This window comes from Gallinula chloropus (genome assembly GCF_964237585.1).
Source record: "Gallinula chloropus genome assembly, chromosome: 9".
Lineage (NCBI taxonomy): Eukaryota > Metazoa > Chordata > Aves > Gruiformes > Rallidae > Gallinula > Gallinula chloropus.
The window spans coordinates 18,145,286-18,171,072 of NC_140094.1; the positions used below are offsets into that span (position 1 = coordinate 18,145,286).

The window sequence follows — 25,787 nt, forward strand, 5'->3', positions numbered from 1 at the left end:
CACGCGGCCGTGGCTGGACGAGGCGAGGCGGGGAGAGGCCCCGCAGCCAATCGGGGCACGGAGACATGAGGCCGGAGCCACACACCAGCCAATCAGGGCACGCAGGCACTGCCTCAGCCACTTAGGATGAGGAGAGATGAGCTTGCAGCCCTCGCAGCCAATCAGAATCTGGAGACACAAGGTAGCAGCCGCCGCGGCCAATCAGGATGAGGCGTTGCCAGGGTGCAGCCGCCGCAGCCAATCAGCGCCCACAACTCGTGGCAGTGGCGGCGCCCGGCGCCTGCGGAGGGCTCAGCCAATCAGGGGCCGGCAGAAGCGCGGCTCAGCCAATCGCTGCCACCCGTGGCGGCAGCGCCGTGTGTCCGGGGTGTCCAGGCGGGGGCGGCTCCTCAGCCCCGACCCGAAGCTCCGGACGTCCCAGTGCCGCCGGTGCCCCGGCGCTGGGTCCGCTCGTTGGGACCGGGGCGGCCGCTGCCTCTGGCGCCGCGCAGAGCCCCGGCGGGGGGCGCTCGGGAGAGGAGGGGGCGGGGCCTGACCCTGAGCCCCGCCCCCGATCGCGGCCCCGCCCACTCCGCGGACTGACCCGAGGCGGCTTCCGTCGCGCCGCGGGCGGTGTGCGGCGCTGTGGAGAAGGCGCGAGGAGCTGCCGCTCCTCTCCGCGTCCCGGACCCGAGAACCCCCCGCGGCCTTCGCAGCGGCACCGCCCGGCCCCGCCGGGGCGGGGAGACTCCGAACGCTGGCCCCGGGGCACGAGGTCCCCGCGGGGGGGCCGGTATTCCGCGCCCGGCGCGGGGTGGCCCGGCCCGGCCGCCCCAGGCCCCGGGATGATCAACGCCATGCCGGGGTTCAGCAGCCTCGGCAGGCCGCGGCTCGTCCGCTCCGACCAGCGCCTGGTGCGGGGCAGGGGGCACGGGGAGGGGGGGCTGGGGGCGGGCTGGGGGTGTGGGGCGATCGCTGTGGGGTCAGGGGCTGCCCGGGCCCTCGGGGTGCCCGTGGGCCCCGCACCCACAGGTGCCCGCCCCTGTCCTAGCAGGCGGAGGAGGCCCAGCAGCAGATCCTCCGGGAGACCTTCCAGCTGGTGCTGAAGCCAGACAACCACCTCCACAACTTCCTGGAGTGCAGCAGGTACCCCCCGACCCCGCTGCCAGGGGAGGGGTGCAGGGCCGGGCACCCTGCCCTGTGCCTCCCTCCAACCCCAGCCCATCCCCTCCTCTTCCCCGCAGCCTCTTCCGCAGTTCGGACTACAAATTGATCCAGTGGCAATACTCAACCTTGTGTTTCGTCTTCTGCATGAACCCCTCGGAGAGCAAGCTAGGCATCCTAGACCTCGTCCAGGTTGGTGTCTGCGCAGCCTGTACCTTCCCCCAGACCAGCCTGGTCTGGCCTAGAACCCTCCCGGTCCTAGTTCATGCCCATAGTCTCTCTGTGTGGGTGGACTGGGCTGGGGGCTGCCCAGGTGTGTGAGTTGAGACACAGCTCCTCCACCTGGAAGCAGTGGGGGAAGCCAATCCGAGCGGATCTCTTTAAAAGATGGGATCATTTTGGTTGGAAAAGGTCCGTAAGGTCACCCAGCTCAACACCGGGTGGAAGGGACCGCAGGGATCACCGGGTTCGCCTGCTCTTGGCAAAGGCACCCCGTCTGGTCAGACCTGAGCCATGTCCGGTGTTGGGGAATCCACCGCTGGCCTGGGGACATTGTTCCAACAGCCGACTGGCCTCAGGGTATAAAATCCTCTTGTGTCCAAGTGGAGCCTTCCCAGGAGTAACTCAGCCCTGTCACCCCTCCCTGTGTGGCCGTTGTAGCCACTCCTCCAGTGCTGGAGGTGGCCCTCAGCCTCCCTTGCTCAGCACCCCAGTCCCCTCAGCCACTCCTCCCAAAACGTGTGTGCTCCGAACCTGTCTGTGCTCCGTGCCCCTCCCTGGACACCCTTCAGCCCCTCGCTGCCTCTCTGGAGGGGCTTAAAGCTACGAGTGCCCTTTGAGCCTGCACGCTGTGGCTTCCAGAGGCCCCTCTGCTGAACGTGGCAGGACGAGGTGTGGTTACAGGAGGCAGCAGGAGCCACCTGCCCGTCTCGGGGTGGTCACCTGGTTCCCTGCCTCAGCCCCTGCCAGGCCGTGGCCCTGCCCAGTGCCCAGCCCTTGGCCCGGTGCCTCCTGAGGCCGTGTCCCACAGAACGGCTGGTATTCGGCACCCCTGACCTCACGCCTGGTGCCTTGAGCTGGGGCTGGGTCTGTGTCCTGCAGCGAGAGGTTCTGGCTGTGCCCGGGCTGGGCCTGCCGTGCTGTACCCTCGCCAGGTGCTCTCCTGGGCAGGCCTGGGCTTCTGTGCTGGGTTTCTGTGGTGTGGTGAGGGCTGGCGCTGGTGCTCACATAACCCCCTGACCCCCCACTGCTGTGCAGGGGCTGCCTATGTTTGCTCTGAGAGGAGACATTTCACTGCCATGAAAAGGGGGTGGGAGCTGCAGGGGGTCTCTGTCCCTGCCGAGGGGGTGGCCTGGGGCTCAGGGAGGGTTCCTGGTCCCTCTGGGGTTGTGTCTCTCTGGCCTGTGGGCCCCGGAGCTGTGTGTGGGAAGCGGCTTGTGCTACCCCTGTGTACTGACCCCCCTTGTCCTGCTGCCTCAGTTATTTTGGGAGATGCTGGGCAAGCGCGTCGAGAACGTCTGCGGGCTGGACCTCATCTTCCACGTGGACAAGGTAGGTCTGGGGCTCCCCCTGCTCTTCCAGGAGCCTGTTAATGTTTCACTGGAGCTGCAGGAAAACAAAGGGAGGGGACAATGGGAGTGCTTGGAATACAGAGTCTTGGCTAAACTTCGCTTGAGCTGGGGTGGGAGCCAGCCCGCAGAGGAACAACCCTTCCTGCAGCTCCAGTGCTCTTCTGCTGTGGGGAGCTGTGAGCTGGTACCCTGTGTGCCGGGGCTGTGCTGGGGCTGTGTGGTGCCTGCGCTGCGCCCGTGCTGGGAACGTGCCGCATCGCCTCCGGATCGCCCTGTGCGGTGCTGGTCCTGCAGCTCCTGGTGCCACCAGGGCAGGATGGGGCCCATGGGGTGGGAGCCCTGAGGGGTGTTGGGCTGGGGCGGTGGGTTCCCCTTTGGTGGGTCCTCTGCCTCACTGTCCCTGCACAGTGCTGCCCGGGCAGTGTTTGGCAGTGTTTACAAGCACAGCCTGCCCTCCCCAAGCCATAAACCCATCTAATAACTCAACTATCTTCCAGCAATAACCCGTTTTATGGCGGTAACAGAGCCCCACAAACTCATTATCGCTTGTTGGGAGCTGCTGATTCGGCAAAGCAGCCTGTGCCAGGCTGGGTGCGAGTCACTGCTGCCCGATGCGGCCCCGCAGCTGCCCCGGGGTTATTGGGGTTCACCTGGGCTGCAAACCCCGACCGGTCCCAGCTGCAGGGCATCGCCGGTCCGGGGCCGGCAGAAGCGCGGCTCAGCCAGTCGCTGCCGCCCGCGCCGTGTGTCCGGGATGTGCGGGTCGGGGAAGGGGCCCCGCAGCCCCCCTCCCCGAGGCTCCCGGTGCCGCCGGAGCCCCCGGGGCTGGGTCGGCTCGTTGGGACCGGCGCGGCCGCTGCCTCAGGCGCCGCGCAGAGCCCCGGCCGGGGGCGCTATGGAGGGAGGGGCGGGGCCCGACTCTCAGCCCCGCCGCCGAGCGCGGCCCCGTCCGCTCCGCGGTCTGACCCGACGCGGCTTCCGTCGCGCCGCGGTCGTTGCGGAACCGGGCGGTGCGGGGCGCTGCGGACCAGGCGTGAGGAGCTGCCCCGGCCCCGGCCCGGGAGCTCCCCGCGGCCTTCGCAGCGGCACCGCCGGGGGAAGGCTCGGAACGGGGGGTGCGAGGCGAGGGGCCGCCCGGGGAGGGTGAGGGGCTCCTTGTGGTGGGGGTGGCCGCAGTTCTGCGCCCGGCCCGGCCCGGCCTTCCCAGACGCCGGGATGATCAAGGCCATCCTGGTGTTCAACAACCACGGCAAGCCGCGGCTCGTCCGCTTCTACCAGCACCTGGTGCGGGGCCGGGGGCGGGCTGGGGGCGTGGGGTGGTCGCTGCGGGGCCGGGGGCCGCCTGCCCGGGCCCTCGGGGTGCCCGCGGGCCCCGCACCCACAGGCACCCACCCCTGTCCTGGCAGGCGGAGGAGGCCCAGCAGCAGATCCTCCGGGAGACCTTCCACCTGGTGCTGAAGCGAGATGACCGCATCTGCAACTTCCTGGAGTGCGGCAGGTACCCCCCGACCCTGCTGCCAGGGGAGGGGTGCAGGGCTGGGCACCCTGCCCTGTGCCTCCCTCCATCCCTAGCCCATCCTCTCCTCTCCCTGCAGCCTGTTTGGCGGTTCAGACTACAAATTGATCTACCGGCACTATGCAACACTGTACTTCGTTTTCTGCGTGGACCCCTCGGAGAGCGAGCTAGGCATCCTGGACCTCATCCAGGTCGGTGTCTGCGCAGCCTGCACCTTCCCCCTGACCAGCCTGGTCTGGCCCAGAACCCTCCCAGTCCCAGTTCATGCCCACAGCCTCTCTGTGTGGGTGGACTTGGCTGGAGGCTGCCCGGGTGTGAGCTGAGACACAGCTCCTCCACCTGGAAGCAGCTAAGGTCACCCAGCACAACACCGGGTTGAAGGGACCACAGGGATCACCGGGTTCGCCTGCTCTTGGCAAAGGCACGGGCTTGGTGAGGTGGCCCAGCACCCAGTCTGGTCAGACCTGAGCCATGACTGGTGTTGGGGAATCCACCGCTGGCCTGGGGACATTGTTCCAACAGCCGACTGGCCTCAGGGTATAAAATCCTCTTGTGTCCAAGTGGAGCCTTCCCAGGAGTAACTCGGCCCCGTCACCCCTCCCTGTGACTCCCTGTGTGGCCATTGTAGCCGCTCTTCCAGTGCTGGAGGTGGCCCTCAGCCTCCCTTGCTCAGCACCACAGGCCCTTCAGCCACTCCTCCCAAGACGTGTGTGCTCCAAACCTGTCTGTGCTCCGTGCCCCTCCCTGGACACCCTTCAGCCCCTCCCTGGACACCCTTCAGCCCCTCCCTGGACACCCTTCAGCCCCTCCCTGGACACCCTTCAGCCCCTCGCTGCCTCTCTGGAGGGGCTTAAAGCTACGAGTGCCCTTTGAGCCTGCACGCTGTGGCTTCCAGAGGCCCCTCTGCTGAACGCGGCGGGACGAGGTGTGGTCACAGGAGGCAGCAGGAGCCACCTGCCCGTCTCGGGGTGGTCACCTGGTTCCCTGTCCCAGCCCCTGCCAGGCCGTGGCCCTGCCCGGTGCCCGGCCCTTGGCCCGGTGCCTCCTGAGGCCGTATCCCACAGAACGGCTGGGTATTCGGCACCCCTGACCTCATGCCCAGTGCCTGGGGCTGGGTCTGTGTCCTGCAGCGAGAGGCTCTGGCTGTGCCCGGGCTGCCCCATCGCCACGGCCCAGCTGTGCCAGCTCTGCTGCCAGCCAGCCATGGGCCCCTTGCCAGGCCAAGTGCTCTCCTGGGCAGGCCTGGGCTTCTCTGCAGGGTTTCTGTGGTGTGGTGAGGGCTGGCACTGGTGCTCATGTAACCCCCTGACCGCCAACTGCCATGCAGGGGCTGCCTCTGTTTGCCCTGAGAGGAGGCATGAAAAGGGGGTGAGAGCTGCAGGGGGACTCTGTCCCTGCTGAGGGGGTGGCCTGGGGCTCAGGGAGGGTTCCTGGTCCCTCTGGGGTTGTGTCTCTCTGGCCTGTGGGCCCCGGAGCTGTGTGTGGGAAGCGGCTTGTGCTGCCCTTGTGTACTCACCCCTCTGTCCTGGTGCCTCAGGTATTTGTGGAGACACTGGACAAGTGCTTTGAGAACGTCTGCGAGCTGGACCTCATCTTCCACATGGACAAGGTAGGTCTGGGGCTCCCCCTGCTCTTCCAGGAGCCTGTTAATGTTTCACTGGAGCTGCAGGAAAACAAAGGGAGGGAACAATGGGAGTGCTTGGAATACAGAATCTTGGCTAAACTTTGCTTGAGCCACAGCCTTTAACGCTTCCTCTTGAGCTGGACTGAGTTTCTGGGCGGAAACCTGTCCTCTTTGATTATCTCCTAGATGGGGCTGAAGATAGCTGGGGCTGTGCTGAGAGGAAGGACAGACTTAGCTGAAGTGTGCAGGACTTGTGCTGCTGTTGATAAGGGTTATCTTGCTTTGTAGAAAACAAAAACATGCCAAGATAAAAAGGAAAAAAAAGAGGAATGGGGAAAAAAATCAAGAAGGCTGTGAAAAATAGTTGCCTTTCTGTGGGTGACTGGGAGTCACTGGCAGGGAAAGGGAGTGAGCAAATCTTGCTGGAAGGATTGGGATCAGCTGAACATCCTGGTGATGCCTGAAGTAAGACTTGGATTTCATAACCGGCTGTAAACTCCCAGAAACGCACCGGGGTCAATCATCTCATCAGCAAAAGCATTCTTACCAAAGAGATAAGCCTGGCTGGGGGCCAGGGGCCCTCCCCAGCTGCTCTGGCACCCCCTCCTCAGCAGCACAGCACGGGAGGAGGTGATGCATCCAGAGGCTTGGTGGATTTTGGGTCGGTGGATTTGTGGGTCAGGATCAGGGCAGGGAGAGATCTCTCACCAGGGACTGTCATGGGCAGAACTGCCTCAGCCTGAGGGAATGGGGTTGGTTTGTTGCCAGAGAAACAAACCCGAACCTGGGTCCCTCTGATGGGCTGCAGCTTCTCCCCAGCTGCCCCAGCCTGGGTTTTTCCATGGGGCACAGCCCCTCAGGCCTGGGCTGCCCCAGCCTGGTCCCCCTTGGGGTCACAAGTCCCTCCCCAGCCAACCTGCTCCGGCGCCGGCCTCTCCATGGGCTGCGGGTGGGATCTCTGCTCCATCATCATCCTCCATGGCCACAGGGACAGCCTGCCTCCCCGGGGTCTTCTGCAGGGCTGGAGGGGAACCTCTGCTGCTGCCCTGCTGCTGCGCTGGCCTGGGGCTGCAGGGTTGGTCTCACACCTCGCTCCTCCCCCTGGCTGGGTCGCTCCTGGGGGGGTTTTCCCCTTAACTCCCGGTGCTGCTGGGCTTGGCCTTGGCCAGCAGGTCTGTGTCGGACATGGGGAGAGCCTGGGGCAGCTGCCACCCCTCCAGCCACCCACTGCTACACAAAACTGCTCCCCAAGCAAAAGCAGAGGAGGAGGGGCCTTAGGGAAGGAGTCCCATGTGCTGGCAGCCACCCAGGTCCCCTCTGACCACACCTGGGGAGGATTTGCTCTCGGTGAGGGACTCTGGCGTGCCTGAGCCCGGCGGCTTCGCCCTTAATCCCCAGCCCAGGGAAGAGGAGGTTACCTTGGTGCTGGGCTGGTATGCAGCACCCATGCCCTTCCCTGAACTCTCTTGTCAGGGGAAGGGTTCAAAGGGGATGGGAGCTGACAGGTCCCTGATAGCAGAGGCGCTGTGCCCGGTCGCGCCGCGGCTCTCCCACCAGCCCAGCCTGTGTACTTCCTCTGCTCCCACCACATCCCTGCCTTGACTCCAGACCTTGACCCCTGTCAGGGTGCTCTTGCCTCTCATTCTATTTTTAGCTGGATGTGTTTCTCTCATGCCTTCATGCTGAGTGCCCGTGGCGTCAGGGTGCTGGGGAGGGTCAGGAGCATCCTCCTGCTCCTTGGCTCTTGCCCCTCAAGGTGCCTGGGCAGGGCTCTGTGTGGTGGGTCGGTCACAGAGCTTGTGAGTTCCTGGCCAGGACAGGAGAAAGGAGGCTGATGTCAATGGGAAAGGGCTGGTTTGTTGAGCAGGGACTCGTCTGTGGACACCCCCAAACTGCAGGCTGGGAATTGGGTGCAGCCCTGCGATGTTCTCTCACTGCCCTGAAATGCCCCTCATGCCCCTCTGCAGTGCTGGGGCTGTGAAATGAGAGGTGCAGCAGGTTTTGGGTCCTTCCTCTTGCAGGGGCCAGTGGGATGGGGCTGTAGGGGCTGAGGTTCTCTGGCACCAGTGGCACTGGAGCTTGTTGGCCCTCAGCTTTGGTTGCAGCGGCCTCAGAGCTGCAGGGATGGATCCCTGATGGAGCCATGGCACCATGGGGAGGCCCAGGAGGGGCTCGTGCCCAGCCCCTCTTGCACTTGGTGCCTTGGAAGGGAACGTGGGGTTTGCTCAGCAGCTGTGAGGTCCCGGGGAGGGCACGGCGTGTCCGGGAAATGCTGTGTTTGGGTTTGGAAAACAAAGCTGGCTTGGGATCCCTGCCCAGCTGGTCTGGGTCCAGCTCGGGTGGGAGCCAAACCACAGAGGAACAACCCTTCCTGCAGCTCCAGTGCTCTTCTGCTGTAGGGAGCTGTGAGCTGGTACCCTGTGTGCCGGGGCTGTGCTGGGGCTGTGCGGTGCCTGCGCTGCGGCTGCGCTACGGCGCCGCATCGCCTCCGGATCGCCCTGTGCGGTGCTGGTCCTGCAGCTCCTGGTGCCACCAGGGCAGGATGGGGCCCATGGGGTGGGAGCCCTGAGGGGTGGTGGGCTGGGGCGGTGGGTTCCCCTTTGACAGGTCCTCTGCCTCACTGTCCCTGCACAGTGCTGCCCGGGCAGTTTTTGCCAGTGTTTGGCAGTGTTTACAAGCACAGCCTGCCCTCCCCAAGCCATAAACCGATCTAATAACTCAACTATCTTCCAGCAATAACCCGTTTTATGGCGGTAACAGAGCCCCACAAACTCATTATCAGTTGTTGGGAGCTGCTGATTCGGCAAAGCAGCCTGTGCCAGGCTGGGTGCGAGTCACTGCTGCCCGATGCGGCCCCGCAGCTGCCCTGGGGTCATTGGGGTTCACCTGGGCTGCAAACCCTGACAGGTCCCAGCTGCAGGGCATCGCCAGCCCCCTCCCCAGTGTCAGCCTCGCACTGGGTGGGGTGGTGTGGGGACAGGAGCAGACCCTCTTGTGGGGTTTTGTGTTTTTCTTAAGGGGAAGCAAAGCACTTGGGCTCTGGCTGATCGAGGGAAGAAGTGTCCTGGTCCGTTCCAGCCCCTGGCCCCTCTCCACACACTCCCCAAGCAGTGAGCTGCTCTGGCTGTGCCAGATCCTGGTGGGGCTCAAGGATCAGACAAGGAGCCAGAGCTGGCACAGTGTGTGCCCACAGGCCAGGTGGGAGCTGGCCTTGCCGGGGGCTGCCCAGCGCTGCAGTGGGCAACAATGGTTGGTGTCCTCCAGAACGACCAGTGGGGCTGCCAGGCTCCCCCCATGCAGGGGGCCACGGCCATCCCCTCACTCTCTGGGCTGCAGGGAGGATGGGGCTGGATTGGCATGGCCGCTGCTGCTCCATGAGCTGGGTCCCCCTTTCCCTTGCCTCTGCACAGGTTCACCACATCTTGCAGGAGGTGGTGATAGGTGGGATGGTGCTGGAGACCAACATGAGCGAGATCGTGGCGCAGGTGGAGGCTCAGAGCAAGCTGGAGAAGGCAGAGGTGAGAGGCAACGCTGCAGCTCTCCCTGCTGCGAGGGGACGGCCCTGGGGGGGGGCTGGAGCTGGCACATATGGGGCACCCCCAGTGTGCCCAGTCCTGGGGAGCGGGCTGGGGGTGGCTGCAGAGGTTTGTACCCCGGGGCCGGGGTGGTTTATCACCCCTTGGTGCTGAACGTGCAGCGGGGAAGCACCACCAGGCTGCTGCAGGGAGGGGAGGGTCCCTCTGTGGGGTGGGAGCTGGGTGGAGGGGCTGCTGTGGGGGGGACATGCCTGGGGGGTGATGCCCCAGGGCTCAGGGCAGGCTGGGCGGCTCGGGGCAGGGGAGAGTTTGGGGTGCTCCTGTGGCAAAGTGGGGAGCAGCTGGGAGCCCCTTGCAGGGGTTTAGGAGGGCAGGTGGGAGTCAGCAGTGTCCCCCATCACAGGGAGGCCTCTCAGCCGCCCCTTCCCGTGCGGTGTCGGCCATGAAGAGCATCAACCTGCCTGAGATCCCTCGTAACATCAACATCGGAGACATCAACATCAAGGTGCCCAACCTGTCGCAGTTCATGTGAGCAAGGGGACCCCTCTGCCCCTCGGGGGTCTCGGCCCCTGGGGATGCAGGGGGCTCAGTGATGGGGCTCAGCAGGAATGGGGTGGTGCTGCCAACCCCCCCTCAGCTTGGCCCTGGGCTCAGCTCCTGTCTCCCAACACCGATGGCCTTTGTTCCCCGGCTCACCCTGCCCTGGGGACATGCACCCACTCCCCTCGCTGTGAGGGAAGAGCCAGCTCCCCCTTCTCCCTGCACTTCCTGGGGTTCCCAGGGGTTACAAGTTCATGTCTGCTGTGCAGTGTTGTCTCCCTCCTCTCTGGGCCGGGCTGCTCCATGTCCCTGTGTCCTGTGCCTGCCCCCACCAGAGCAGGGGCTGTTCCTGGGGGCTCCTGGGGGCTCTGGAGCTGGGACCCGCGGGGGGGGTGGCACCTGCTGCAGGCTGAGCACCCCCAACACGTCTCTGTGTCCTAATAAACATGTTTCAGCATGTGTCTGTCTGCTGTGGTGCTGGTGGCCCAGGCCGGGGGCGGCACTGGGAGTGGGTTGTGGGGGCTGTGGGTCTCTGGGCAGCTCTCGGGGGGGTGGCTGCAGCCCTGGGGGGCTCTTGGCTGGCAGAGGCTGGTGCCTGAGCTGCTGTGTGGGGGTGCAAAATGGGGCCCAGGACCCCACCCCGGGAGTGCTGGGGTAGCCCAGGGGCAGGGTCCCTGCCTGCACGGTGCTCTCCTCTCTGAAGCAGGCAGGGGGTGGGCTGTGGCAGCAGCGGCCCCTGCCCTGGGCCCAAGGAGGCGGCGGCTGTCTCCACCCTCCTTCCAGCCTTCCTGCCTTCTCCCGGGGAGGCTGTGGGGCTGGGGCTGTGTCCCCCCAGCCCTGGGGGAGTGGGGCTGGTGCCGGGGGTGGGGTCAGGCAGTGAGGTCCTGGAGCAGGGGGCTCTGACTCAACTCCATCTGGCCACCAGCCTCAGGGCTGGCTCAGGGCCCCTTCCTCTGCTTCCCCTCCTGGCTGCTGCCTCCCCCAGCTCTGTCTCCACTTCCCCTGGCAGGGAAACCGTGACTCTGCCTGGAAGGAATTTTCCTGCCTTCTTCCCCTCCCTGCAGCTTAACCCTTCCCCAGCTGGCCCAGAGCCACTGGTGGGGGTCAAAGAGTGGTGTAAGCTACATCCTCACCAGCTGTCTTCATCCTCATCCTCCTGTTTCTCCCACTGAAGCCGCCGGAGCAGGCGCTGGGGTGGCCGGAGGGGAAATCACTGGCTTGTCCGTGTGTGGCACCCACGTTGTGCTCTGCTTCGGGCCTTGAAACCGGGGGTCTGGGGGGTCAGCCCTGGCTGCCATGGGCCCTGCCGGTGCTCAGCCCCACGCTGTGGCACGGTGCCCACCATAGGCATGGCTGCCTCTGGTACCAGCTCTGTCCTGTGTTCTGCCGGAGCCTCGGCCCCGGGGGTCTGCGGGAGGCCGAGGACTGTGCTGGGACAGGGTGAGTCCCCCTCCTGCTCCCAGCTGCTCCTTTTCTTTCCCCTGTCCCGTGTGGAAGAAAGCAGAGGCCCTAGTGTGGTTCACCCCAGGATGAGCCTTGGTGACCTGTGAGGGCCCTGATGCCCCCAGCGCTGTGCGGGAGCACCCCCAACCTGTTTGGCAACCCCAGCTCCTCGGGGCTGGTGCTCTGGGTGCCCAGGGACCCCGAAGTCCTGACTGGGGACAGGAGCCCCGTGTAACCCATCCGGGTGGAGGGAGGAGGCCACACTGAATCCGATACCTGGCTCCAGCTGCATTCCTGCTCAGGCCAGGGCTGTGGCACCAGCTCTGGCAACGAGCTGGTGTCACACCCCCACAGGCCAGGGCCAGGTCACCAGAGCCCTCGCCATGGGCAGGGGCTGCCCGGGGGGCTCAGTGCTCTGTGGCCCCGGCTGCCTGCGTGGGCCAGAGATGGGGGACGTGGCTGGTCTTGCCCCTGGCCCCAGCCCTGTCGCCCCCTGTGCCCAGCCAGGCTCTGTGCTGGGTGCTGGGCTTGGCTGAGCCCAGCCGGGCTCTGCCTGCCCAAACCTGTGTGTCCTCCCCGCTCCGTGCTTACTGAGGCCAGGCCCCCCTCCCGGCGCTGGAGGCTGGCCCGGGCCCAGCAGGTACCTGTTTGCCTTGGCCCTGCCAAGCCCCAGCACAGCCCGTGCCAGAGAGACCCCGTCCCGGGGGCTACACCCAGCGAACCCACCTGTGCAACGGCCGCGGCCCTGCAGGGACCGGGCATCGGAGGGTGAGGGGTGCCAGGCGGGGCTGGGGGCGGCGTGCTGGGCCGGGGGGCACTCAGGGACCCCTCGAGCAGGATCCCCTTCCCGCTGTGCCTGCGCACTCCTGGCAGCTGCGGGGCCACGGTCTGTCCCCTTTCCTGCACCCACCGGGCCCGGTGGAGGCTGCTGCGAGGGAGGGGACCCCCGGCAGGACCCCGGGGAGGAGGGGTGGCTCTGGCGTGTCGGGGGAGCGGGGGGCTCAGTCCCCCTCAGCGCGGCACCCTTGGGGAGGGGGTCCCACAGCTCCGGAGGCGCCTTCCCCCAGCAGAGCCCCCCCCCGGCCCGGCCAGCAGCCCAGGGGTTAAGGGGGCGAGGGAGGTTCGGGTTACTTCCCCCTGGAGCTTCCGAGGAAACTTTCGTCCCGCGGGCGGCCGGGCCGGCGGAGCCGAAGCGCCGGGAGCCGGGTGCGGGCAGAGCGCAGACCCCGCGGTGGGGACGGACCGCAGCCCCGCAGCCCCCCACTCCCCGCGGCTGAGCGCAGGAAGGTGCGTGGGGGGCGAGACCGCCGCCCGGACCCCGCTGGCTGGGGGAGCGGACCCCGGGTCAGGGGTCTTGGGGGTCCCCGCCCCTCCCCCGGGGAGCGTGGGCTCGGGCCGGGCGGGGAAGGGTCTGTGCGGGGGCCGGTGTGGGGATGCGGGGAGCGGGGCTGGCGGTGGGGCCGCGGGGTTGGTGTGCATGGGGGTTGTCGAGCCCACATGGGGGAAAGGGAGGGCTTCGGGGGGTCCACGGGGCGCGAGAGGCTGTGGAGTGCTCTGTGGGGGGGAGTGTGTGCGAGGTTATGGGGTGTCCAGGCTGAAGGGAGCGGTGTGTGACACCAACCCCCCATCTGTGCCCCGGGTGTCTGCGTGCGGGACGTGGGACACGTGTGTGCGCTGTCAGCAAGGGCTCCGCGGAAGGGGGGCTCTGGGTGGGGGGGGTGCAGGAGCACCAGGGCTGGGGGTGTGGGCAACACGGGGTAGTGCAGGGGCGTGGGGAAGGGCGCAGGGGCCGCTGGTGTCAGTAGGAGGGGGGGGTGTGTGGGCTGAGCCAGGGTGTGCCTGCACGCCATGCCCACGGGGGTCTGCGTGGGGAGGGGGAGCGCAGTGTGGGACGGCGAGCGTGCGGGGCGCCTGGCACCCTCCTGGCTGGTGTGGCCCCGTCATGGCCCAGCTGCCACGGGATGCTTGCCATTCCCCACACCCAGGCCCCACACCCAGGGCCCACGCTGCAGCCCCACACGCAGCAGAGGCTGGACAGGCCGCATGTCCTGACGGGCTGTGCCATGGGTGTCAGGGTCGCTGCAGCATCCCGGGGCTGCTCTGCCTGGCTCGGTGATGCCGGCGGGTGCAGGTGGGTGCTGTCAGGGACGGGGCACAGTTCTCTGAGGGCTCAGCCATTCACTTGACCCTTGTCCCAGAGCAATGGCTCCTGGCAAAATATGCCCGTGCCAGAGACACTGGATGTTGGGAAAAGGAATTTCTTCTTGGGACAAGAGGCGGCACCTCCCTGCCCTGCCCTGTTCAGGGATCCGTGGCTCTCTGCTGTGCTGGCTCCGCTACCTGGCTGGAGTAGCCTCTGGCAGAGCTCCCAGAGCTGCCCCGGGGCTGTGGGGCAGAGCTCTCACAGGGCAGCATGTGCCCGTGCCCTGTGCACCCACACCCTGAACCTGTCACGTTTGCTGGGTTCCAGCCAGGTCCTGGCTGGGGGGAGGTTGTACCATGGGGTGCAGCCATGCCCATGCAACTCATTGGGTCCCAGCCATGTGCTGTGCCAGGTGGGACCCCCAGCTGGCCCGGGCTGTGGGTGGTGGGAGGACCCAGACACAGGTGGGCTGCGGGATGCTCCGTGTTTAGAGGCAGTGTGCACGACCTGCCTGGGCTGGGCTTGTGGGACCTGGAGTTTGTCCTCAGGGTGAGAGCAGGGGGACGGGACCCTGGACTTTGAGATGGCTGCGGGAACAGCAGGTAGTGCCAGCCCCTCCCCAGCACGCCCTGGGCCCCACCTGTGCCGCTGTGTCCCCCCTGGGCTGCACCCCTCACCCTCCCAGTGCCCCCCTGCTAGGGTGCTGCTCTGGCCCCTGCCTGCCATACCCTCAACCCCAGCAGCAGGTCCCTTGCAGGCAAAAGTGTGGCCGGGACCCCCCCTTTCCCCAGTAGCGGTGCAGACCCTGTTACTCAGGGGCAAAGAGGGCAACATGGAGTCAGAGGCTGAGCTCAGGTGCTTTTGGCAGGGTGGGAACACAGCTGTCAGCTGTGACCCCCCCACACTGTCCCTCCTTTCACAGGTCCTGGCAGGTGTTCGGGAGGGATCCAGGAGTCCTGGCCCAAGGGCCGTGCCCGCTCCCACGCTGCCCATCCCTGATGCTGCAATCCCCAGGTGCCGGTTTCACCCTCTGGTGCAGCGGCACAGGGTGTTAGTGCTCCAGCGAGGCCAGGAGGTGGGCGGGTGGAAAGCCACCCTGGGGGCTGTCACCGCCCCGGGCCTCATGGTCGTTTAATACTTCACCCATTAACTTGGACTAATAAACCCCGTGGGAGCCAGAGGCTAAAAGCCGTGCCAGCCGGGCAGCGCCTCCTTCACGGGCACAGCTCCTGCACCGCGCCATGGCGGCCGGCTTCTTCATCAGCAAGACCGTGGGCATCGTGGCCATCGTGCTGGGCCTGGGGGCTGTGGCCACCATCATCGCACTCTCGGTGGTCTACGCCCAGGAGAAGAACAAGGGGACAGATCCCGGCACCACCGCCACCACCACCACCACCACTGGCACCAACACCAACACCACCACCACCACTGGCACCACCACCACTGCCGCCCCCAACAACCCCTGGAACCGGTGGCGGCTGCCGACGGCGCTGAAGCCGGAGCAGTATGAGGTGACCCTGCAGCCCTTCCTGAAGCCCAATGAAAACAACATGTACATCTTCAAGGGCAACAGCACCGTGGAGTTCCTCTGCATGGAAGCCACTGACCTCATCCTCATCCACAGCAACAAGCTCAACTACACCATGCAGGGGACATTCCACGTCTCACTGCAAGCGGTGGATAGCTCCAGTGTGCCCAGAATCACCAGGACCTGGCTGGAGACCCTCACCCAGTACCTGGTGGTGCAGCTGGACAGCCAGTTGCAGCAGGGCCAGCGCTACCGGCTTTTTAGCATCTTCACCGGGGAGCTGGCTGACGACCTGGCTGGCTTCTACCGCAGCGAATACTCAGACGACACCGGGAACAAGTGGGTGGAGAGCAGGGGGCCAAGGGGAGGGGGGATGCGGGGCTGGCGGAGGGCACGGGGCAGGTTTGGGGTTCCTCTTGCATTGGGATGGAGGGGTGGGTACAGGGAGGCTCTGTGCCAGCCCGGTGAGGAGGGGACTGGGGCGTGGGGCGAGTGGAGGGTCCTGGGGTGCAGACCCCACAGAGGACCTGCAGCTGACGGGATTGTCCCGCAGGGTGGTGGCCACCACGCAGATGCAAGCGCCCGACGCCCGGAAAGCCTTCCCCTGCTTCGACGAGCCAGCCATGAAAGCCAGCTTCTCGGTGACGCTGATCCACCCCTCTGACCACAACGCCATGTCCAACATGCCTGTCCAGAGTGAGTGGGCTGGGGGACCCTCGTAGGGGGGGGGTCAGGGGTTCCATTGTGGCTGCGGGGTGACCCCCTCCCTCTGCTCCCCACAGGTACCCAGATGCAGCAGATAGGTGAGGAGAGCTGGAACGTCACCAAGTTTGAGACCACCCCCAAAATGTCCACCTACCTGCTGGCCTTCATTGTCAGCCAGTTCAGCTGCGTGGGAAACAACTCAGGGAGCGTGGAGGTAAGCTGGGAGGGGGCACCCCTGCCCGCCTGGGGGTCTGAGTCCGGGCAGTGCCTGAGCCCCAACTCTCATCCCTCCAGATCCGCATCTGTGGCCGCCCCAGTGCCATCAATGCTAGCCAGGGCGAGTACGCACTCCAGGTGACCGGCCCCATCCTCGAGTTCTTCGAGCAGCACTACAACACCGCGTACCCACTGCCCAAGTCTGGTGCGTGCTGCTGGGTCCCTGGGAGGCACCACCAGCCATGGGGGGAGGGCAGGAGGGGCGGGCAGTGCTGCACCCCAGCAGCAGCGTGCCAATGGGACCCCCTTTCCCCCCCCCCAGACCAGGTCGGCCTCCCCGACTTCAACGCTGGTGCGATGGAGAACTGGGGGCTGGTGACCTACCGGGAGAACTCGCTGCTCTTCGACAAGAACTACTCCTCCATTGGCAACAAGGAGCGGGTGGTCACCGTCATCGCCCACGAGTTGGCCCATCAGGTACCAGCCAGGCCCCCCCTGCCCGCTCCCCCCCCCTTGCCTGGGCCCAGCTGACGGGGGGTCTGTGTCCCCCCGCAGTGGTTTGGGAACCTGGTGACGCTGCGCTGGTGGAATGACCTGTGGCTGAACGAGGGTTTCGCTTCCTACGTGGAGTATCTGGGTGCCGACTATGCTGAGCCCACATGGAACATTGTGAGTGCTGGGGGTGTGGGGGGGAGAAGGGAAGGGACGACAGCATCCTCCCTGCCCTGGCACCCCCGGCGCTGCCCCTGCTGCCAGGGGGACTGAGGCAGGTGCTGGGGCTCCCCCTGCAGAAAGACCTGATGGTGCTGAACGAGCTGCACGCGGTGATGGCAACGGACGCCCTGACCACCTCCCACCCGCTCTCCTTCCGCGAGGACGAGATCAACACCCCGGCCCAGATCAGCGAGGTCTTCGACAGCATTGCCTACAGCAAGGTGGGCACGGGGGTCCCAGGGTGCGGGGGTCCTGGGACAGGGGGTCTGGGGCACGGGGGTCGTTGGGTGTAGGGGTCCTGGGTGCGGGGGTGGGCTGCAAGGTGCCCTGTGGGTCTCACCCGCTGTCTCCCCAGGGCGCGTCGGTGCTGCGGATGCTCTCCAACTTCCTCACGGAGGACGTGTTCCGGAAGGGGCTGCGGGTGAGACTCTGCCCATGCCAGGGGGCTCCGAGCCCCAGCGTGGGGTGGGTGGCCCACGGCAGGGGCCTCTCCCCAGGTGCTCTGCAGGGGTCCTGCCCCCAGGACCTGCCCCTGCCCACCCCTCTCCTGGTGTTCTCTCACAGTCCTACCTCCGTACCTTCGCGTACAACAACACCGTCTACACCGACCTCTGGACTCATCTGCAAGAGGTAGGAGGGGGCTGGTTGTTCCTGGTGCTCCTCCCGACCCAGCGCCTTCCCCATCTCTGTCCTGGCTCTGGGGGGCTGCTGGTGGGACAGGGTCCTGGCCACACATCCCCCACGCACTATGCAAGAAGTGCGGTGCTGGCTGAGCCCCGTGCCCCTCCCGGACCCCTGGCACCAGTGATCCATGGTGCTCCCCCCTACCCAGGCGGTTAGCAACAGTTCAGTCGAGCTGCCCGCCAACATCGGCGAAATCATGGAACGCTGGACGCTGCAGATGGGCTTCCCCGTGGTGACGGTCAACACCCTCAGCGGCACCATCAACCAGACCCACTTCCTGCTGGACCCCAATTCCACGGTGGACAGACCCTCTGAGTTCAAGTGAGTGGGATGGGGGGGGGGCTGATGGCACCACGGGGCCATGGGGAGGCTGTGGGGAGAGGGACAGACAGCCCAACTGCCTGCCTGTCCCGGCACAGCTACATCTGGATCGTCCCCATCACCTGGATGACAGCGGAAGGGATGGTGGGTGATTACTGGCTGACCACTGCCTCAGGTACAGTGCTCCCTGCTCTGGGCAGGGGCTCGCTGCCCCTTCCCCTGCCCTGGCAGAAGTCGGGAACCCCTCGCACTTGGGGGCAGCTCCATCAGCCCCTCATGTCCCTTTCCCAGGTACTGTCAGCCAGTTCAAGGTGGAAGGCAACAACTGGCTCCTGCTGAATCTGAACGTTACTGGGTACTTCCGTGTCAACTACAACCCCGAGAACTGGGACCAGCTCCTCAACCAGCTCTCCAGCAACCACCAGGTACGTGGGGCTGTGGGCAGGGGTCCACAGGGCCATGGGTGGGGGTCTGCAGCCCCGCACCCCCATTCAGGGTTGCCCTGAGACACCAACTCTGCCCCCTCCCAGGTCATCCCTGTGATCAACCGTGCCCAGATCATCGATGATGCCTTTAACCTGGCCAGGTGAGTTGGGGGGGGGATGGCTGGGGTGGGGGGTGTAGCGGCTGTGGAGTGGGGGTCTGAGGCCGCTCTCACTCCTCACAGGGCCAAGTATGTGAACGTGACCCTGGCGCTGAGGACCACACGGTTCCTGAGCAACGAGACGGCGTACATGCCCTGGGAGGCAGCGCTCAGCAACCTCCAGTACTTCCAGCTGATGTTTGACCGCAGCGAGGTCTTCGGGGTGATGACGGTGAGTCCCGGCCCCTGCCGTGGGCCCTGCTGCTCTGCAGAGCCCCATGCCGGGGCGGGGAATGGGGGCAAGGGGCTGGGTCTGCACCCAGAGCTGGGTGAGGGGCTGCTGCTGATGCTGCTGGGTGCTGACCGTCCCTTTCCCCCCCCCAGAAATACATCCAGAAGCAGGTGTTGCCCCTCTTCTTGCACTACAAGAATGTCACCAGCAACTGGACCGTTATCCCCGAGGGCCTGATGGACCAGTGAGTTCCAGGCCCTTCCCCCAGGGTTTGCCCAACCTTCGGGTTGGTTGAGGGCATGGCCCCTTTGGGGTGTGCTGGGGAGAGGGCACAGCCCCCTCGCAGACTGGCACTGGCTGGTGGGTGCCCGACCGCGGCGTGCAGGTCCCCAGCGCCACGGCCCCTCTCTACCCAGGTACAACGAGGTCAACGCCATCAACACAGCCTGTTCCTACGACATCACCGAGTGCCAGAAGCTGGCCACCAGCTACTACCAGCAGTGGCGGAATGACAGCAACAACAACCCGTGAGTGCCCAGCGTGCCCCAGGGGTGTCCAGACCAGGCACGACACGGGGCTCTGTGCTGAGCTGGCTCTTCTCTCCCCCAGGATCACCCCGAACCTGCGCTCCTCCATCTACTGCAGCATCGTGGCCACAGGTGGGGAGGAGGCCTGGGACTTCATCTGGGAGAGGTTCAAAGCAGCCACCGTCGTGTCCGAGGCGGACAAGCTCCGCACGGCCCTCGCCTGCAGCCGCGTTCCCTGGATCCTCCAACGGTGGGTGTAGGGCCCTGGTGTAGGGCGCCATGGCTCTGCCTCTGCCGACCCCTCACCCAGCGGTGTGAACCCCCTCTCCAGGTACCTGCAGTACACCCTCGACCCCACCAAGATCCGGAAGCAGGATGCCACCGCCACCATCAACAGCATCGCCAGCAACGTGCTGGGGCAGCCCCTGGCCTGGGACTTCATCCGCAGCAACTGGAGGATGCTCTTTACCCAGTGAGCACCGCGTGGGGAGGGGGCTGCGGGGGGCTGGGGGTGGCACTGTCCCCTCCCTGGCTGTGCGATGTTGGGCCCGGGGCCCCGGCTCAGCCGTCCCTCTGCTCTGCCAGGTACGGTGGCGGCTCCTTCTCCTTCTCCCGGCTCATTTCATCCGTCACCCAGCGGTTCTCCACGGAGTTTGAGCTGCAGCAGGTGAGGCTGGACCCTGGCAGGGGGGGGCCCAGGGATCCCAGCCCCGGCAGGAGCAGGGGCCAGGCTCTGTGCTGCCACCCTTGGGAAGGGGGTTCGTGCCCCTGCCCCATGTCTGCACAGGATTCTGGGCAACCTCTGGCCCTGTCCAGGGCTGTTTGGGGCTGCTGGGGGCTGCCAGGGAGCTGCCGGGGGCTGCTGGGGGGATGCTGGGGGCTGTTGCGGGGCTGCTGGGGGGCTGCCCCTCACTCCAGCCCCTCTTCTCCCCACAGCTGCAGCAGTTCAAGGAAGACAACCAGGACATTGGGTTCGGGTCGGGGACGCGGGCGCTGGAGCAGGCACTGGAGAGGACTCGCGCCAACATCAACTGGGTGAAGGAGAACCAGGCCACGGTGCTGGAATGGTTCCAGAGTGAGACCAGGTCCAGCTAATCACGGCCCCAGTGCCATGCTCTCCTCCTGACCAGGCCGTGGGGCCGGCTGGTGTGGGACGGGCTGGCAGGGGCCGAGCTGGACACCCCCACAGCCCACCTGTGCTGGGGCCGGCCCAGACCCTCGCCCACTCCCCAGCCCCAGTCACTCCAGCCCCTCCAGCGCCAAACACTCTCCTCTATGGTGACCCCCACCCTGGTTGGGTCCTTCGCTGCTCATGAGGGGCAGAGGCCGCTGCTGTTGGGCAGGGCCTGGAGCCTGTATGATGGGCAGCGGTGGGGGGGCGGGGGGGCTTTGGGCTGGCGAGGGGCCCACTGCCCTCGGCTGCCCCGAGCGGGGCTGGGCCCTGTGCAAGGCCCGGGGGGTGTAAATAAATCCTTGCACAGCAGCTTTCATGGGATACTGGGGGCACGGGGCAGCTTGGGGGGCAGCATGGGGGGCTGTGGCAGGGCTCAGCCAGGAAGTGCCTGTGGGCTGGGGGTGGGCAGGGGCCGGGGGGGTGCAGAACCCCTGGGGCCGTTCAGAGCCTGGTGCTAAGTGGCTCTGGGGGCTTTGCCGACGCCAGCCCCCTGGCCCCTCCGTCTGACAGCTGCATGCGAGCCCTCCTGCTGGGCCCAGGGATCCCTCCCCAGGCGCCCGGGCTGGGTCAGCCATGGCTTCCCTGCACTGCCCTGCTGCAGGGGCTGGAAGCCGCCTCCTCGGGGACTGTCCCCGGGGCTGCCCAGGACCCCGCAGGGATGGAGAACACTAGGGTGGGTTGGGACCCCATAGGTGGGTGGGAGTTGCCCTCCCAGTGGTCAGGGGGCCGGGGAGCCCCCCAGGTGGTGGGTCCCACCTGCATCACCCGGAGCTGTGGGGTGGGCTGGGAGGGGGCTCTGAGCCCCCAGCCCAGGGGTAGCACCTGGTTGTGTGGGACAGGGGTGCAGTGGGGGGGTCCCACAAAGACAAGACATGCTATGGCGGGGCTCAGCAGCTTTAATGAGGGGCCCTTCTCCGGCGTCCATCCCACGCAGCTCTGGTGGTCTGTGCTATTGTCCCCATGCTGCCTCTCCAGCCAGGAGTGGGGGGGTCAGCTCCACCACCCCCAGTGCCATGCTGGTGTGCAGCTGGGCAGGCGGGGGTCTGCACAGGGGGCTGGGGAGACAGGCCTGTCCCTGTCCGGTGGGCTGCCAAGCTGTGCAGAGAGTGATGGGTCAGGCAAGCGGCTGTGGGCTGGTACTGTGCCCCCTACCCCCCACCCCATGCCCCCCACCCGAGCTGACCCTCCAGCTCACGCTGAGCCCCCCAGCCCACGCAGACGCCCTGTCCCCAGCGCACAGGTGGCTGTGCCCACACCTCACAAGGATCTTCTGCCCCCCATCCCTTTCCCACCCACTCTTCAGCTGTCCCCTCGCCCCCCACCCACGAGGGTAGGGTGTGGGAGCAGAGGCTGGGAAGGGGGCTGTGCGTACCTGGTGGTGTGCAGGCAGCTGGGAGCCACAAGTGGGGGTCTCGGGGAGGGCCGTGTCCATCAGTCCTGCCCTGGGAGGCTGTGGGGGGACTGCAGGCACTGAGCAGCAGCAGGAAGCCATTCTGGTGCCCGTGGCTGCGGCACATCTCTGAGGAGTCTCCGGTGGGGTCCCTGCTCCGAGGTTACATGGTGGTGATGACCACAACCCACAGACAGAGCTGGGGGTCCTGTGCAGCTCTGGGGGGGTCCCCGCTGCAGGGATGTAGTGGGGTGACCCCCAGGCCCCCGTCCCCATGCTGAGAGCCCCACGCAGCTCCGGGGGGCTCACCGGAGCGGGGCCATAGGGGGGTGATCCCCAGGCCCCCCTCCCCACGGCGTGCAGCTCCGGAGGGGTCCCCGCCACAGCAGGTGACCCCCAGCCCCCGGGGCCGGCGGGCGAAGCATCCCGCGGGGCCGGTGGGTGCAGGCGCGGCTCCGGGGGCTGGCAGCACCCCAAGCCCTGAGGGCAGAGGGGGCAGTGCCAGGGGGCTGCCCCCCGCTGCCGGGCCAGCGCCTCCTCGCTGAGCCCCAGCAGGGCCGAGAGGTGGGCGATGTAGCGGATGGCGAGGCGCAGGGTCTCGATCTTGGTCAGGCTCTGCCCCGCGGGTGCCAGCGCGGGCGGCAGGTAGTGCCGCAGCCGCAGCAGGGCCTGCGCCAGCCGCCGCATCCGCAGCTTCTCCCGCTCGCTGGCGCTCTGACGCGGGCCCCCCGCACCCCCACACCGCCCCGGCTTGCCCCTAGTGCCATGCCGCCCCCCCGGGCCTGGCTGTCGGTCCCGTGGGGGGCATGGGGATGTTGGAGGGGGCTTTGCAGAAGGGGCTGAGGAGGTGGTGTCCGCCAAGGCCTCGGCTGGGTCCTGGAGCCGGGCACAGCTTGCGGGGGTCTGGAGGACCTGAGGCAGGTGCAGGGCTGGGGGTCCGGCCATGGCCAGGGGCTGCTCTGCCACCCGTGTCTGGGGGTGCCCGGGGTGGGCTCTGGCTTTATGTGGGGCTGGGGTGCTCGGCGACACCTCAGTGACCGCCCGGAGGTGTCAAAGCCCGCAGAGCCGGACTGGAGCTGGCCGGGAGCCTGGGAATGCCGGGCCCATTTGCAGAGGTGTCAGTTCTGACTCCTCCGGCCCTTAATTGGCGCTGCCCGGTGCTGGGAAGTGTGCAGGGACCAATTCACACGCCCTTGAGAGATGCTAATGCGCCCACCAGCCCTGCTGCTGCCCGCGCTGCTCGCCACAGCGGCTCTGCACAGCACCGGGGACTTGACCTTCCATGGCTGGGACCCTGAGCAGCCAACCCAGCACCCAAGGGTGTCCCCACACCTCCTCTGCCCTCTGCACAGCTCCCAGTGGCCGGAGGTCCTGGGTGTGTGGGGCCACTGACCGCCTCATGGTGGGGCCAGCTGTGAGCAGAGGTACCCCTCAAGGGCCTTCAACATGTCCAGCCCACTGCCCTATGCCCACCCTCCATCGACTCAGAGAGGAGTGGTGTGGGGGGGACTCCCTCTCCACCAAGGAGCGAGGGGGTGCAGGGTCCCCCCAGGGGGGCTCTGACCCCTTGGCCAGCTCTGTCACAGCCCAGCCGCGCTCCTGCACTTGTCTAAACATGGGGGGAGGTGGGAAGTGGCTGCCCAGCGGGGCCGCAGAACTCATTACCCAGGAGCTCATCAGCTAATGAGACCCGGGAGGGGGCCTGGGAAAGGGGGGGCAGTGGGGCTGGGGCAGCACCAAGGGGCGTGTGGGGAAGGGGCCTTGCCCCAAACTGTGCCTTTGGGTGCAGAGCACCCCGGTACACTGCAACCCCCAGCCTCTGAGGTCCCCTCTCCAGCACCGTGCCAGCATCCACGCCCTCGGCAGTGTGCTGCGGCTCCGGGCTGGCACGGGCACGGTCGGACCTTGGATGGGGCAGTGGCACAGCACTTCCTCCAGTGAGGGCAAGGGGAAGTAATTAACCCCGGGGTTTTGTGCCATGTCGACAGTATCTGTGGGGAGATAACGGCACATCCCGGTGCCACTACAGGGTGCCTGGCAGGCGGTGTGGTATCGGGGCCGGGCTGCGGGCGTGATGCCTCAGGGTGCACGTGGCTCCACACAGCTCTGGGGCTGGGTGCCATGGCACGATTCCCGGCAGGATGGGACCCAGGGCAGGGCAGCACCAGGTCCCCACAGCCCCCATGCCACTGGATGCCCACTGTCCTCACAGGGCTGGCACACCGGGGCTGAGCGGCATTCCTGGCTCCGGGGACACGGCGCGGCTGCAGTGAGTGATAAGCAGGATATATCTGTCACCTCTGTGTCACGGTGCTGCCCAGGGGAACTGAGCAAGCTTCATGTGACGCTGGGAAACACGAGCTGGCTCACCCGCCGTGGGGCCCGCAGCTCCCTGCGAGGGGCCAGACCTGCACCTCGAGGCCAGTCCTGGGACCCGTGCCCAGCACTGAGCCCCATGGCTGGCCCCATGCCCACAGCCGGTTCTGCAGCACCGGCCTGGGAGCACAGCAGGACTGTGCACACCCAGTGCAAGGGCCCTGTGCCCACCGCTGTACCCCTGGGGCTGTGTACACACCCAGTGCAAGGGCCCCGTGCCCACCACTGTACCCCTGGGGCTATGTACACCTGGTGTGGGGGGTCCTGTGCCCACTGCTGTACCCCTGGGGCTCTGCACACACCCAGTGCAAGGGCCCCATGCCCACCACTGTACCCCTGGGGCTATGTACACCTGGTGTGGGGGGTCCTGTGCCCACCGCTGTACCCCTGGGGCTCTGCACACACCCAGTGCAAAGGTCCTGTGCCCACCACTGTACTGTACTCCTGCACACCTGGTGTGGGGGGTCCTGTGCCCACTGCCATACCCCCAGAGCCTGGCATAACCAGTGTGGGGGTTACTGTGCCCACCCATGTGCCCCCAGAGCTGCACACACCCAGTGTGAAGGGTCCTGTGCCCACCACCGTATCCCCGGGGCTCTGCACACCCAGTGCGAGGGGGGATCCCATGCCCACCCATATGCCCCCAGAGCAGGCACACCCAGTGCAGGGGGAGATCCTGTGCCCACCACCGTACCCCTGGGGCTCTGCACACCCAATGCAGGGGGGCTGGGTGTGGGTCCCGTGCCCACCCATGTGCCCCCAGAGCCGCGCACACCCGGTGCGGGGGTCCCATGAGAACCTATGTACTCCCAGGGCTTTGTACACCCAGTACAAGGGTCCTGTGCCCACCCATGTGCCCCCAGAGCCGCGCACACCCGGTGCGGGGACTACGTATCCCGAGGTAGCGCGGGGCGGGGCGGGGGCGCCGTGCCGGGGCCGGGGCCGGTACCGGGGATGGGGGGCACATGGCACCGCCCCCCGCCCGCTCCCTGATGGATTTTCCTTCCCGTGGCGGGGCCGGTTCCCCTGGAAACCTTCGCACCCGGCGGCACCGACACCTGCGGAGCCTGGGAACGCGGCGGGGGAGCCCCTCCCAGCCCCGCCCCTCCGCGCCGCCCCCCGCGGCACCCCCGGCACCGGGCAGCGCCCGCGGCTCATTAGGGGCGGTGTGTGAAACGCCATTAGCGGGGCCGCGGGGGACCCGTACCCCACCCCCGGCACCGGGCGCGGGGTCGGTGCCCGCAGAACCACCGGGTACCGGGGATGCGCGGCTGGGGCCATGCTGCTTGGGGGGGGCGGGGGCGGGCAGCCAGAGCCGGTGCTGCTGCTGCTCCCACCCACTGCAGTAGTCCCCCCAGACCCCTGCGGACCCCAACATACACCCCCCGGCAGACCCAGTGCAGACCCCTTGAGGACCCCACCATAGACCCCCTTGCAGACCCAGTGCAGCTCCCCCCACAGCCCCCCTGAGGTCCCCACTGTAGACTCCTTTGCAGACCCCACTGCACACCCACCGCAGACCCAGTGCAGACCCTGCTGCAGCTCCCACCCACTGCAGACCCCACCGCAGACCCCACTGCAGACCCAGGGCAGACCTCGCTGCAGACCCCACCACAGCCCCCCTGACGACCCCTTGCAGACTCCCCCCAGACCCCGTTATCGTCCCCACTGCAGCCAGCGCGTGGGGCCTGGGTCTCATGACGGTGCAGGGGGTGATGGCTTGGGGGGGGGGTGATGGCTGGGGGGGTGATGGCTGGGGGGGGTGGTGGCTGGGGGGGTGATGGCTGGGTGGGGGGTGATGGCTGGGGGGGTGATGGCTGG

At 66.9% G+C, this 25,787-nt stretch overlaps 3 protein-coding genes across 4 annotated transcripts; 2 read left to right on the forward strand and 1 right to left on the reverse strand.

Annotated features, from left to right (window-relative positions):
* Positions 1-632: 632 nt before the first annotated feature.
* On the forward strand, positions 633-10,380 carry AP3S2 (adaptor related protein complex 3 subunit sigma 2). Of its 2 annotated transcripts, XM_084268371.1 has the most exons (9): positions 633-893; positions 1,034-1,125; positions 1,224-1,335; positions 2,623-2,694; positions 4,121-4,212; positions 4,310-4,421; positions 5,768-5,839; positions 9,265-9,372; positions 9,794-10,380. In XM_084268371.1, exons 1-9 carry the CDS (start codon positions 825-827, stop codon positions 9,920-9,922), a joined length of 858 nt encoding a protein of 285 aa, XP_084124497.1. In that variant the 5' UTR covers positions 633-824; the 3' UTR covers positions 9,923-10,380. The 2 variants fall into 2 exon arrangements, with proteins under 2 accessions (XP_084124497.1, XP_084124498.1); XM_084268372.1 differs by lacking the exons at positions 633-893; positions 1,034-1,125; positions 1,224-1,335; positions 2,623-2,694 and adding an exon at positions 3,841-3,998.
* A 4,377-nt stretch (positions 10,381-14,757) lies between these two features.
* Positions 14,758-20,386, forward strand: ANPEP (alanyl aminopeptidase, membrane; the record flags this gene model as incomplete). Its single annotated transcript, XM_084268367.1, has 20 exons — positions 14,758-15,383; positions 15,598-15,740; positions 15,827-15,963; positions 16,044-16,170; positions 16,288-16,442; positions 16,521-16,634; positions 16,757-16,900; positions 17,035-17,100; positions 17,244-17,309; positions 17,512-17,684; positions 17,783-17,859; positions 17,976-18,109; positions 18,215-18,270; positions 18,352-18,499; positions 18,652-18,743; positions 18,916-19,026; positions 19,109-19,276; positions 19,358-19,498; positions 19,612-19,693; positions 19,963-20,386. 20 exons carry the CDS (start codon positions 14,758-14,760, stop codon positions 20,119-20,121), a joined length of 2,919 nt encoding a protein of 972 aa, XP_084124493.1. The 3' UTR covers positions 20,122-20,386.
* A 381-nt stretch (positions 20,387-20,767) lies between these two features.
* On the reverse strand, positions 20,768-22,535 carry LOC311194988 (uncharacterized protein; the record flags this gene model as incomplete). Its single annotated transcript, XM_084268253.1, has 2 exons — positions 20,768-20,868; positions 21,782-22,535. 2 exons carry the CDS (start codon positions 22,533-22,535, stop codon positions 20,768-20,770), a joined length of 855 nt encoding a protein of 284 aa, XP_084124379.1.
* Between the last annotated feature and the right edge of the window lie 3,252 nt (positions 22,536-25,787).